Source organism: Venturia canescens, chromosome 2 (assembly GCF_019457755.1).
Source record: "Venturia canescens isolate UGA chromosome 2, ASM1945775v1, whole genome shotgun sequence".
Classification (NCBI taxonomy): Eukaryota; Metazoa; Arthropoda; class Insecta; order Hymenoptera; family Ichneumonidae; genus Venturia; species Venturia canescens.
This window is the reverse complement of record NC_057422.1, coordinates 12,905,679-12,920,066: the sequence shown is the minus strand read 5'-3', so window position 1 is coordinate 12,920,066 and position 14,388 is coordinate 12,905,679. Positions and strand designations below refer to the sequence as shown.

Below are 14,388 nucleotides of genomic sequence, written 5' to 3'. Positions count from 1 at the left end.
GTTTCCCCTCGCTTTTTTCCACCCGAGGCATAGCGCACGAGCGAGTGTGGTGCGCCGGTGGTGGTGCGATTCGACAATAACTCAATCTTTATCTCGAATATAATTGCTTTTTCCCTCGTCTCTCTCTCTCTCTTTCTCTCTTCGTGCGGCCACAATTTTCGTACGAAATATTCTGAAAGCTTGCAGTGTTTTTTCAACCGCCCAAATAATATAGACACAGAATTTTTTTTATTCCAGACTACCAAATTCTATATTAATGTATACATTTTTCAAATGTTTCTCCGTGTGTGAGAGCGTTGGGGTTGAGAGAGGGCGAAATATTTGGAACGAGGTATGCAAACAGAGACCACGTACATTAAACGATCTCAAAGGAGAATGTTTTTTTTTTTCATCTTTTTTCTTTATTTTTTAACTTTTCATCTCGAGCGACGTAGCGCCACCCAAACAGCGATGAAAACACGTATATCCGTTTCTTTTTCTCCCTTCCCCTCCCTCGCTCTTCCTCCCTTCAAAACTCGTCAAATCGGAGGCAAACGATCAAAGCTACGGGACTTGGAAATATTTAGTCGTCCGCGATGAAAAATATGGGAGTGCAAACGATTCGAAGGGGCAGGAGGTCCAGCTCAAAGTTAGTGCTCCAACCTTTGATTTCTTAGGATTTAACTTCCTTTGAGATCTTACGGATGAAAGGAAAACATCGATATCACACATATCGTAATATTCCCATGGACATGTGGGTTTATACACATTAAAAAAAAAACCACACGAAAGCTTATTTTCGCTGTCAGTTAATTACACGACTCTACAAAAAAATGTTGTTCATCCTCGAGTTCATTACATGTCTTTCTCTGGTTAATAATACACAAAAACGAATAAAAAATGTTTCGTACGAAGTTTGCTTTCGTGAATTTTAGCACTATGCCGATTAGCTGGTGACCACTTTTTCGCTTTCAGAATAAAAAATTAACGGTACAGCATCAAAGGCGAAGACACGTTGCTGTACAAAAGAAAACTTTTTAATGCGCCACGTATATAATTTTTCTTCGTTCAGATATGATCCAATCTAACAAAATTTCATACTTAAATGTCAAGTCAAATTTAGTGTTGATCCCTTTTATAATACATCACAGTCTTCAATTTACGAGAAAAGCATGTTTAGGAACGGAATTGTAATACCTATAAACACGTTAACAAAAGCTGCATCGTCGATGTGTGTGTGTGTGTGTGTGTGTATGCGTGTGTGTGTTGAGCAAAACTCTCGAGAATAATGGGATCGTATATAATAATAGCTGAAAGATAATATATTGAGCAGAGAGTAACATAGACAATGGCCATATTGTGCTCTATGGTTTTCGCGAATTCTCTGCCAATAATAACGATGAGCTTGTGCCCTGAGAAAATGTTCTACCTCGGGGAACGTCGCTGTACAACGAGTACAGTGGCAGAGCTTCAAAAATTGTGTGTGAACGAGAAAATATGAAAAAAAAAGCTATATAAAATTCATCGTGCGATTTTTTGTTTCTTTTTTCGCCTCGCTTTCAGACGGGAAATGAGAAAAATGGCGTTCAATCAAAATATTCGTTTGAATGAAAAATTGATGCGAGATAATAAACTTTTTTTACTCACTGCTGCCTTCCTGCATTTCGCGCGCGGGGAGATTCATAAATTCATTGGTAATGAAGACTGAATTAAATCGATAAGTTGAACCGGAAACAGCCAATCGTCGGTGAATTTTTTGAACGGAATAAATGAAGGTGAATGGGAAAGAGCGAAAATTGAAGTTCGTGAGACTCGCGACGGAGCGGATGACCAAAAGACGAAAGACTCGTTCGCTAACCGGCGTCGACGTCGTCGTCCCGACGACGTCGACGTAGCCGTTTCAATTCTCTGGCTTCTCACGTTTTCCAAGAGAACACGACATCCCTGATGTATATTTTCCGAGCTTAGCACATCGGCGTATAGCGAGTATATTGTTAGTCACCTCGCCGACAAATATCTCATTGTCAAGACTCTCCCTCCCTCTTCATTCTCGCCTCTTTCGTATTCTCTGTTTCGCGAGAATTGGAAGGTGCGGGGGCGGCGAGCGACTGAAAGGCGTCCCTTCCCGTGTCCTCGTTTCGGCATTTACATCTGGGCGCGCGTACGTATTTAGCGCTCTGGATTCCAGTGGAAGAGAAACAGAGCCATCTCGCGAAGGGTGTGCTCGTGCCCTTCGGTACGAGCTCTTGGAATGACCCACTGAACAGCAGGAAAAACTGAATCGGGAAAAAACGAAAGGGAATTATCCGCGAAGAAGAGACGAGAAAAATTGTGGGAAATGCGGTGAATGAAGACGCCTTAATTACTCTCTATCAGTCCAATCCTGTCCCGCACCATTCATTACGTACACACACAAAAAGCATGCACCATGCGCATGCACACTTAACGAGAGGACGCCGGTATGCCCGTTGGCTTATTCTAAATTTGTGCATGCCTCCCTCCCGCGTACGTAGAACGCGTGCGAAGCTTTCGTAATCCCCCGCGACAATGGTGACGTTAACTGCAAGGCGCCGCACATGAGTGAGTGCATCATTCTCTTCGGGGAATCATTCCCTATTCGTCGTTTATACACTCGCGATAATGTACCTCATAGAGGCATGCACATGTACACTGGGGGCAGATGCACACTTCGGCGGAGCTTTTGCTCGCTTCGCACTCACTCTCTTGGGCAAGGAATTTCAGTAGTTTGCCCGGTCTCCGCAAAAGCTCTAAGCTTTCACTCCGAATGCTACGATGCTGTACGAATGCACTCCGTATAACTTGTTGTACGTACACATTCACGCACTTTTGTGCGCGTGTGTGTGTGTGTATGTGTGTGTGTGTGTGTGTGCTGCACATGCCACGAATACGTGCACGTGTAGCAGCGAGTAAAAACGACCTCGTGGAATACATGAATATGAAATTCGTATACGCACTCGAGAAAGTGAAAAGTACAGGAAAATGTGATGTACCAAAAGGTGATCTCGTTCTCAGTTGCATTTTCCATTGGGGGAGAAAAAAGAAAGTAAAATTTGTACTCTTCGAGTACTCTTTCGATTTTATGTTTTTTTTTTGTTTTCCATGTTCCCTGGTCCACGCGCGTTATTCTCAATGACACTGAAGTTTGCAACGTTGGAGTCCAACGAAATGATGTGGAAAAACTATCCCACTATTTCGGTAATTCTACAATTGTGCAATTCGTAGCTTTTCGGTCTATACCAACGTGAAATGAAATATTGGCGCATAACAGATGTTATTTTCTTTAATTTCGTTGGACTCGAACGTTGCAAACTTCAGCGTCGTTTTTCCCACCGCTGCTCTGCGCTTTGATCTATCACTATTGTTAATACTTAATCTGTTATTAGCAAACTTCATGTACGAGGTTCTACCTCAGAATTTTGTTAATTATGTGTAATTTTTTGCCTCATGGTAAACGCCAAGGCTTAATTATTAAATCAATCAATAAACCGCATTTTCGATCGAATCCATTTTGAGCATTTGTGTTCATCGAGTTCCTCCCACATAAAGGTGCAATGGAAAATACTTTTTCGAGGGATTCACGTTTGTGGAATGATGTGGGCGAGGTGACGAGCGAAAATCATATTCATTCCGGCAAAATCGATGCTCCTGATAGCCTCCCAGTCAGATTTCATGCGACCACGAAAATAGCGGGATGAGGTTGAACTCATCCCAGGCTGAGATCAAAGGCCACGAATAAATTATTTCTTCAATGTCTCCCGCGATCGCAGCGGCTTTAATTTCACCGAGAGGAACATATCATCGCGGGCTTCTGCTCGCCCCCTCCCCTCCTCTCACCCTCCGCTCCGAAATAATCGGGAATCTAATATTCTCACTGATAATATTTGCCACGTGCCTCAAGGGGCGTCCGTCAAAGTTGATGATCCTCGTGATCATTCAGTCCGACGCTTTCCTCAAAGCCTCGTGACACATCAATCTGCACGAATTTCTCGTCTCCTCCCTTCCTCTCGCTCTCTCATTGTTTTCCACCGCCTTCGAGCTTTTTTATTGTGGGATTTCCTGTCGTTGAAATAAAAGATAAACAATCGACGAAATAATCGAATAATTTGTCTGACGCGAATTTTGAAATGTTTTTTCCTAAATCAAAAGACTCGGAAGCTCCGGCCAGGGCTTGAAATATGTTTGACCTCATCGTGAAGAAATCGTGACGCAAGTTCCTCCTGCCTGCCAGTCTATATTTGCGTGTACGTGTCTGAGAGTACGGAGGAGACAAGTTTTGACTGCATATTTCGTGAGCAAAGATGATGCCCACCTGTGCCTATATCATTAAGCATCTTCAAACGTCCGGGCGGATATTTCGAACCGGTATTTGAGCCAGGGTAGAAGAAAACTCTAAAAACTTGACTCGTAAAGTTTGTTCGGGGTGCAGCAAGAAAATTGAGTGCATTTACTCGACACTTCAACTTTTGTATTCATTAACTTTTTTTTGTTTCTTTTTTCCTCTTTCCCCCCAAAGGACTTCGCTCCAGATAAGTTTTACGATAGTTCATTTACTCCGAATCGTCCATAGCTTTCCTGCCATCAACAGCGGTTATTAATTTTCTCGATTTTTTATCACCGCCAATAAAAAAGCTCGGGAAATTTAATTATCAAATAAAACGCGAGAATTTGAAAAATCCATTGTCCATTGAAGCTGAGGAAAGTGATTTAACGCACTCGTAAAGTCGTAAATATGAAAATGTATTTCGAAAATAAAACGTACTTTCTCGCCCCTTTTTTTCTGTGTGACGCCGATCCCTCCTGTGCATCGTGTACCCATGTCCACGAAGAGCATGTCTCTCGATAAAATCCAACTTGTCACTCGTTACAAATGTGCATCGTATTTATTGCCATATTTTTTCTCAATGGTTGATAATGTTTTTGGTTACACTCGAAGAGCAGAAGGGTTCTGGCGTCGAATGTTATCTTTTTGTCTCCCTAGCATTTTTCATTTTTTCGTACGAATTCAACGTGAGAGCTTTCGCAGAGTTCTCGGACGTCACTCGTTCTTTTTCTTCTCTCCCTCCGCCCTGCTCTCTTTCTCCTTCCAAAAGATCGAGGGATCACTCGAAAATATATTTCACATTGGAGCGGTCGTTGAAGAAAAGTACTTGTGACGTGGGGGCACGTGCACGAGAGGCCGATACGTGCATATGGCTCGGGACTAAAGCCCGTACCCAAAATACAGTGGCACAAGTGCGCATTAAACTAGAACGCCAGATGTCCCGATCCTCTTGATTTTCTTCCTTTTTCCTTTTCCCTTCTTTCCCACTCTTTTCCGTTTCCATTATCGAAATCGCGTTATCCCCTGTCCCCTTAAACAACCGTACACTCAGAAATAATATTCGTATTGATATTTAACTCAATTTCGCGAACTTATCGAGCCAGATTTAATGCACGAATCATTTGTTGCATCGCCCCCTTCGCTCGATATTTACGTAACGTATGCCGGTCCACGGATGCGCGAGAATCGATCTCTCTGAGAAAAACCTCTTTTCAGTCCGCCATCGCGTGACTTTGGCCGCGAAGGAGCCGCGAAATTTCTAACCGCGACGATCAGAGATCGATCACTACAATCCCGTTCACTAAACACTGAAATCGCTCCGATTAAATTTACACTACGAAGCTCGACAGCGCGAGAGCTTTCGCGACAATGTACGTCCGGCGTACATATCGACATTGATTTATTTACTATTTTTCTATCTACAGAGATTTACGAAATTGTCAGTTCGTCGATGTAACGCGCGGTGTCGTCCCGAGAGACACGCAGTTCTTCTAGGCTACGGTCGCTCGAAGCCTCGTGAGCCCCGGCGCTGTATGTGAGCTTGACAGATATTCCCCCCCGCCCTCCCCCCGCCCCACCTTTTCCCCCGAAAAAGCTCCGACGCTCGATTTTGAGTTGCCGGGCAAACTAGTCGACCAACTGCCAAAGCTTTTCCCCTACCTAATTCCTTCCATCGTTGCGGTATAACAAATCGTTCGTACACACGTGCAAGCGAACGTATAGGTTCGCATGGACATCGCATATGCGGATAGCACGTTGCTGTTAGTGTATGAATCGAGACGCCGGGAAACTCCCGGCGTCGCCAACTATTTAAATCTTTTGTAGTCCCTCTCCTCTTTCTCCTCTCGCTCCGAAGATACGAGTATCATATTTGACCGTCCTCGTTCCATATGTGAAGTAATATTCGAGTATTTTATTCATGTTTTTAGTTATTTTTACGAGTGTAGCAACGAAGCCATTATGATGACGTGACGAAAAAAGGGGCTGGGGAATCACGTTTGTTCGTTCAGTTGCGTTCGTCGTGTGATGTCTAACGAGACTGCTTTGAAATCGACGATCGCAGCGCCACGGAGATATGAGACTGAGGTTTGCAACTTTGGAGTACAATGAAATGGTCTAAAAAACTCTGCAATCGTTGTAATGATTCTATAATATCGTTATACCTGCGCCGGATTTGCAATTCGTAGTTTTTCAACCCACATTGATGCTTCGTGAAATAAAAAATTGGCCAATTACGAATGGTTTTTCGTTCATTTCGTTGGAGCCTGTCCCAAAAGCTGAAGAGTCAATCAAGGAAAGTTCGTTTCGAAAGCAAATTCGTAATTTCGTGACGAAACTTTTTATTGATCGAATCTTGCTCATTTGAGATGATTTCGATTCGGTGGAGCGTCGAATTTCCTATGGAAATTTAGCTTCGGAAGGTTTTCTAGCTTCGCGCTAAGTACGGGGACAGCGAAGTGAAGTGAAACTTCAAAAGTTAATGCCCCACGCGAAATACCCGAGAACTTGGTTCGTTTTTAAGGAGCTCTTGCGAAATTGCGGGTCTAAATATAGGAAAAGAGCGTCTAAAACTCTGTTGTAAAAATTTATGCTCAGAGATTGACCCTAAACATTTTCATTCTCTTTTCAATCCGTTCGAAATTGTTTGCGTCTCATAAAACGAAAGGCGCGTTCATAAACTTCAACGTCCAATGATTTATCGCGGGAGAATGTTTCATTGAAATATTTGCCAGATCTTTCTCATCGAAATTCGGTCTAGCACTGAAGCTTACAGAATTGTCAATTTAATCTTAAATAGCATGATCATTGATGCGCACAACGACAATTCACATTGTTATTAAAAAATGTTTACATTATATTTTTGATAAAACATGAAAAACGTCCAAAATTGTGTACATTATTAATACATTTATTTTGTTTTTGTCTCCCTTTTGTTGTCCAGCAACTGAAATTTTTTACTCTTTTGATGATCAAAGAAACGAATAAAATTTATTCTCCCAATTATTAAAATCATGTGTAACTTATTTGTTGAGGTTGATCAATTTTTAATATAATTAAAGCGGTCTAAATACTTTCGTAGTTAAATCGTCAAGCAAAATGTGACGACAGCCATTTTCTGTTCATATGCATATATGCACATCTGCATTTTAATTAATTTATTTAACATATAATTTTATTCCAACTCTTAAAGTTGGAATTTTGGATTTTCATTAGATTCGCTCACGTGCGTACTCAAGGTTTTGAGAGTCCGCACTTCGTTCAAAAAAATATGCTGTTAGGTTCAATGTTTTCTTGTTTCTCGAATCACAGTGTTTTTTAGGCCGAATGAAAAAAGAAAATTGGGTACCAAACGCGAATTGGTCGTTTTTTTAAGGTCGTACGTAAAAATCGATTTTTCAAATGCGTTTTTTAATTAAAGATCGTCCAGTTCTTGGTATATTATTACATAATGGGCTAATTCATATTCAGCAAGAGAATGTATCATGTTGGGGCTCTCATCGTGCTTGAAAATAAACAAAATTTCATTTTCGAGGCAGTGTTTCATCATACAAATAGGGTATTATAAAGGAGAAAAGTATGATGGCAAGTGGAGTCAGTGAGTCGTGGAAAGCTCGTTGGATAAAGTAGAAAATGTTGGCTGGTAAAATAAGCGGGAATCTGTGGCGCTTTCTCAGGGTTTGTGGGCACACCGAGTAGTAAAGGCAAGTCTGTGGTCAGACACAGTCCGATTCGCGACGTACGAGGGAATATAAAATAAGCATTTTCTCATATGACTCGCTTTTCAGTGCCACCGGCTCAACAGTCCGTATAAAATGGAACCTTTGGAAAAACTCATATCCCGCTACTTCCCTCCGACATTTTAATGCCCACGTGCTGTTGCTCTCGCGTATACAAGGGCTGAAAATTTAGCCACACGTAACGAGATTAACGTATGAAAAACGTGAGGCTCGGTAAACGTGGGAAAATCACTCAGCCCAGTCATACTTTACTTTCAAAGTGGCCAAATAAAAGTCGTCCCGCGAACGGAGGCATAAACTCCGAATATTTCTACAGAAAAAAGCAACAACGAAAATCGAGTTATCTCAAAATGATCAATTTTCAGGAACATGGTGATCAACAATCGTCGACAAATTTTTTGAAATAATTGAATCTGTCAACTTCTTCGTTCGTTATAACAATCTTTCAATTGAAATTGAAAAAATGATACTTTTTAGTGCACCGAATAAATAAAACGACGATAAATCAATTTCACAAATTCCATTACTTTTTTATCTCGTTATGAAAAATGGATGATCGTTCAATTTTTACTAATTGAATATTTAAAGTGCTTGATCGCTGGTTTTACGAGGAAAACTTTAAATGCTATTTTAATAAGACACCAGACAATATTTTATTTTTCATTCAGAACTGTTGAATGAAGGTAAAAAACTTTTAATTGACAACCATTTATGGAGGTTGTTGAAAAGATTTTTATAAAGGAGAAAGAGAGAGAGAGAGAAAAAAACGGTGCAGCACTTTTCCACAATTTTTTCCTTCGGTTCTCGAAGCATTATGTAGTTTCGAAGGGAAAAAGTTGCCGCTGTTTCTCTGGTGACTTAAACAAATACGGTCCCTGTGAGGCAAAACTCGACCACTCTTCTCTCTCTCTCTCTCGTCTTCTTCTTCTTCTTCGTTTATTCTGTACTCACGAAAGAGGTAAAAAAAAACTCCGCAGAGCTCTTGTACGAGTTTTATTTTTGTAAACAGGCGACTTTTTACCGGAGGCTCCCGGTGATGAAAAATCTCGCGAGTTATACTCGACTTGTAAGCTTTTACAGTGAAAAAAAAAATAAAAATAAAAATAAAAAAAATTAAATGAATATCAGAGAGACAGTTAATGGAAACTTCAATGTCGAAACGTCGCGAAAATTTCTTACCGCTTCCAGTCCATGACTGTTTTTTGCTCAGCACGATGTAATTTCGAAAATTTGGGAATAACTTTGTAAAAAATACAATCAAGTCACTCGCATTCTCTAGCTCCTCGTCCCACTCTGTAAACGCGTATCGACCTATCTCATTTACCCCTCGAAAACGAATTCGTTAAGATTCTTTATTCCGACGAGTTAATAGTCGATCCGACGAGTACAAAAAAATATATAAAACCGATTACTTTTGATTTTTCAAATGTCTTATTCCAATTTATAATCCAATGAAAATAGGCACAGAGTAAAATGAAATTGAAATCCCGTTGCTTTGAACTTCTTCTTAAAAAGCTTCGTCTCAATTGAGAAAAACTCAAATGATCGATTTTTCTTCTCGAGACGCAGAAATTCCTGACTTATCTTCGCGCCGGAGGACTGAGAGAGCGCGTATACTTGCAATACACACGTTGTGACCACAGCGACTAATAATGAACTGGAGATATGGCGAGAGACGCCACGCTATCGAGAGCACCAGAGAGTGGGCTAAGCTTCAAGAATAGTTCGGGGCGTTGTGTGTGCAAGTACGCTTTTGACCAAGCAGTTCCGACTTCTTCACTGAAATACTAAGAGAGTCCAGACATAGAAAGAGGGACGGAGCAAGAGAGCGAGAGGAAAAGTGAGTGAAAGACAATTCAAGAGAGTCAGAGAAGAAAAATGGAAACGAGATCGGGGAAAGAAAGAAAGGAAACGAGATAAAAAGAGGGGGGGGGGGGGGGGGGAGCAAGACAAATCGAGAGAGTAAAAAGAAATGAGAAAAAGACCAGAGAGCAGGAGAAGGAGAAAATGGGAGAGAGGGAAATGGAAAGTGAATGTGGGAGAAAGAGTCGAAGAAAAAAAAGCGTGAAAAGGGGAACCTGAAAAGAGAGCCTCGACTCAAAACCACGTCTATTTGTAGTTGACCGACTCACGAGACGCATTTGCAGTCTCGTATCGTCGTATTAGTTATGCCAAAACCGTGAAGCTTCATTTGCCTGTAACTACCAACAAAACGCTCTGTCGAGCGTCCACTAGACGCACTTTGTAACACATTTCGTCTGACGCTTACATATTGAGATCGGTTGAATTCTCGTTACGAGTATTTGGGGCTGTAAATGCGCACGTTGGCGTCACAGTTTGCTGCTTTCCTTCTCGCAATAAATGCGATTTTCTTTATGATTCAAAGAGCGTGATCGCGTTAATTTCTTGTGAATGAAAAAAAGTGATTTTTGAGGTTTGGAGAAAATGTGGTGCTCCCCAACGTGAAACTTAATTGGATTTTCTCGATTGCTCACCTTGTTCAACTTCGGCGTTGATGTTGATGGTCCTCAGTCGGAGTTCCTCGTTCTCGTAAATCATACCTCTCGAGGACTTTCGATCGAGTTTTCGGTTCGGTTTGACACTGACGTCTCTCCTGCGCGCTCTGAGCATCCCTGCACCGCCACCGACGCTTACCCCAGCCCCGGCCATTTTGTCAAATGGGCGAATTAACTTGACTCGATATCGAAGGCTGCGATCGTTTGAAATTTATCGAAATCCACTTTTTCGTTATCTCAAGAGTTTTTCCTATCGAAATTTATATTTTTAGGGGAAAATAATTTCCCAACACTTTTTCATTCCTTCGTCTCTTCCCCCAAAATTCTCTCACCCTCTTCGCTGCTCCCTTCTCTTTCTCTTTCCACGTTTTTTTCGCCTCGTTCTCTCGTTTCGTCTCTTTTCTCTTGATGTCGTAATGCATCGCTCTTTGTTCCGGAAGAAGCAGACACTTCCGGCAGGATGGCTTTCCCACCCTTTCGGCCCTCCCCTTTCGGCTCCTTTCGTTCTTCGATTCCTTCGTTGCCACAAGAACTTCCTGTGCACGTGAAGACTCTTGAGGCTTTCAACGAGCCACTGCTGTCTTTAACGATTTTCCGATGCTTTCCTGAGCTCCGAAACACCACCAGCGACACTAAACACGTACTATTTGCATTAGAGTTTCATTTTTCACGCTGACAGCGACCCCCTCATCCCTTCCCCATTTCGAGCTTTCTAGCATACGAGCAGATACACGCATACACAATGTCGAGTGTGTTTTCTAAAGCTCTCTCGGGCACGCAATTTGCCTGTTCCCATTAGTCAGACGTTTATCAGCAACCACGGACTCTCGATTCTACGCTGCACAAAAGAGAGGAAGAGAAAACGAGTATCTTTGAACGGTAACAAGATGGCGTAGCTTTGAGAACATTTTTCACATTCATTTATTGTCTTCGTGCTTTCTTTTCTTTCCTACTTTCGCTTTGATGTTTTTCCTCGGATTTCAGGGGGATTCGTTGATATTGTTTATTTATTTTTCATCCAATTCTTCATTTGAGGCTCTGATAATGACATTTTTTACATTTGCTCGTTCTTTGGTGCCACGGATCGTATTAAATCCGTATTTTCTCGTGCTTTACAGTTTTTAGTCATTTTCAAACGGGCGCGCGTGAAAAGGATTCGCGTGATCTCGGCGAATTTTTACTTTCGAATTTATATTTCTCTCGTGTTTCCCGATCGTTTTCCTTCGCTGTCGTGTTTTTTCGTTCTATTGTCTTCCTATCGGAATTTCCTCTTGCTTAATTTATTAGATCGGTCGATGTATTAAGAGGCAGCTGCGATGTTTTTCCGCGAATTTATTTGCGCAATATCCGGGCAATCCTCTTTATTTCGAAACACAAGCGGGTCGTGCGCGCGCGCGCGCGCGCTTTCGGCTCGCGAGACGGAACAACGAAACGTTCATTTATCAGCGTACGTTTGCTTATATATTTCCCACCAGCCACTTCGACCATTTATAGCTTATACCTGCACTTTCTTTGCCCCCGTAAATGCACCGTTTATTTGTTTGCGAGCTTTTCCGTTTATTTTTCTTCCTCCCACAATCCTTTCCCCTTTCCATGATTTTATTAATGGAATTTTCCGTGATGCTTCGTTAAAATAGCGCTGCGAATCTCAACGAATTTCGACGGAGAAAAATAAGAGTTGATCCGACGAAAAAAAAACGTTGGAAAGTTTCTCCCCTATTTTTGGCTATCGACGATCTTCTTTGTTCACTCGTAACGGGAGGCTACAAAAAAATCAACGCGGAAAAATAGTTCTCAATTATATTAGTATCGTAAAGAACAATGATTGCGAGCAAATGAAAGCTTCCTCTTCAGCTCCTTATTCCCGTCGATTAAATCGAACTTCATTTTTACTTTGCCATCTTCGCGAGGCATCGCGCGTTATCATTTTCACAGGCTCGCCGCACGAAGCCTTCGATAAATAACAAGCACTACTTCTGTTTCTTCCTTCTCCTCTTTCTGCCTCTTCGGCTCCTTCGCCTTCGTCCTGGAGCACTGAGTGCAACGAGCAGGCGAGGAGTTTAATTAATTTCCCAAAGCGGTGAGCTTGTGCGGAGCTTTTGCCTTGAAAAGCACACGCCAAGCGCAAGATCCTTGCCGCTCGCTCGCTCTTCCTCCCGTGTTCTCGTGTCTCCTTTCGCTATCTCCTTCTCGTCCTTTCCTTCGCCAAGCGTTTCTAGAATTTGTTACCAGCGACTCTTTTCACTCGCTCCCTCTCTGCCTGCGTCTCTCTTATCCTTTTGTTTTTTAATGTTTTACAGACACACCGAGACAAAATGTATTCTACGGAGCCCGAGAAAACTCGAAATACAGTTATTTTTTCATTCTCCTATTTCGCCTCGTTTTTGTACAGGGAAATGAAGGTGCGTCGGGCAAGCGAACTCGGTATACGTGCACCAGAGATTCTTCTTCTTTTCTGCGCTCTCCTTTTCTCTTATATAGATGCAGGAACGAACAAGCGCCCCTTGCCGAGTCTATCTTCGGTGATTTATTTAGTTATCCTCGAAGCCGGCCCACCCCCGCGTTTTAACCCCCAGCCGCTCCTCTTTGAGCATTCGGCATCCGAGAGAGACTTCTCCGATATTTTTTCTCCTTCTTTAGCCTTCTCCACCTTTTTCATTCCTCTCCTTGGGTCCGTCGTGCTTTCGTTATCCTTTCGTCTTTTTGCGTTACTCTCTGGCTTGATTCTCGAGTCGCAGTGAACCTCGATTTCGATCAAGTCGACCGGTCATCTGGAAATCAAATGGACAGAGTACGTGAGTTCTTATACGACCACGGCTACATGAATTTCGCCTTAAATCTAGTCTCTTTTTATTGCATTACTGGTTGTTTTTTTTTTTTTTTTTCATTTATTTCAATAAGTTACAATTTCGTTGTGCCAATTGCTCCGTTAGATTGAAAAGATTCTTATCAGCTTTCGCAATCGAAGCCCAATCAGATTTTACAAATTTCTGTAACATTTTCTTCGAAAGATCTTTTCAGACACTACCGAAAAGAAATTCTCTATGACGCTGAAGTTTGCGGCGTTGGAGTTCAACGAAATGAACGAAAAGAACATCTTCAATTATTTTTTATCTCACGGAAGTATCGATACAAGTTGAAAAACTACGAATTGCAAATTCGGCAGGAAACGAAATTGGAGAATCACTGGAATTATTATTAGAAGGTTTTTTGACATCATTTCGTTATTACTTTTGTTTAATTACAGCCTCGAATCATCCTGCAATAATGAATTTATTGTTCTGATTCAAGGCTAATTAAAGATTGAAGAAAAATAAAAAACGATCGTCTTGTAAAGTCCGATGTGCAATTATGCATTTATGTCTACATAGGCAGACATATATATTCCAGTACATGGAGGTTTATGTACAGAGAGACTGACTTTTGGCCCGGACTCGTGTACACCCGGCACTTTTGCGTTCCCTTTGTGCCAAACTCCTAATAAGTTTTCCTCCTCTAAAAGAAGGAAGACGGGGCAGGGGGAGGGGGAAGATGGTCGAAGGCGGGAGCGTCTGGGTGAAAAACTTTCGACTCTCGTTAAGGGAGAGCCGCATTTGCATGACGTTTATCAAAATTTCTCTCAGACTTGGCCGGAGTTTTCCATATTTTCCATCGCAAAACGAGAATTCCCTCCTCACTGTCGAACGTACTCCCTGATTTTCTTTTGCAAACGCGAATGATAATTGCAAATGCCTTGTTAAACACTAAAAGCATCGAGGAACAAAAAAAACACAGGCGAGCCTGATTTTACCTCTCGATGGGCAACCGTCCAAAT

General features: G+C 41.8%; 2 protein-coding genes across 3 annotated transcripts in view; one reads left to right on the top strand and one right to left on the bottom strand.

The window, feature by feature from the left end:
* The window catches only part of Ror (Tyrosine-protein kinase transmembrane receptor Ror), a 188,806-nt gene that overhangs the window by 56,358 nt on the left and 118,060 nt on the right, over nt 1–14,388 (top strand). The gene's annotated exons all lie outside the window — the stretch shown is intronic.
* The window catches only part of LOC122405986 (uncharacterized), a 31,351-nt gene that overhangs the window by 5,489 nt on the left and 11,474 nt on the right, over nt 1–14,388 (bottom strand). Inside the window, exon 2 of one of the 2 annotated variants that reach the window (XM_043411108.1) lies at nt 10,554–13,345. In XM_043411108.1, the coding sequence (XP_043267043.1) occupies nt 10,554–10,728 (175 nt within the window). In that variant the 5' untranslated portion in view covers nt 10,729–13,345. Of the gene's footprint in view, nt 1–4,759; nt 5,822–10,553; nt 13,346–14,388 lie in introns of those variants that run through there. The other variant, XM_043411109.1, reaches the window with a different exon arrangement.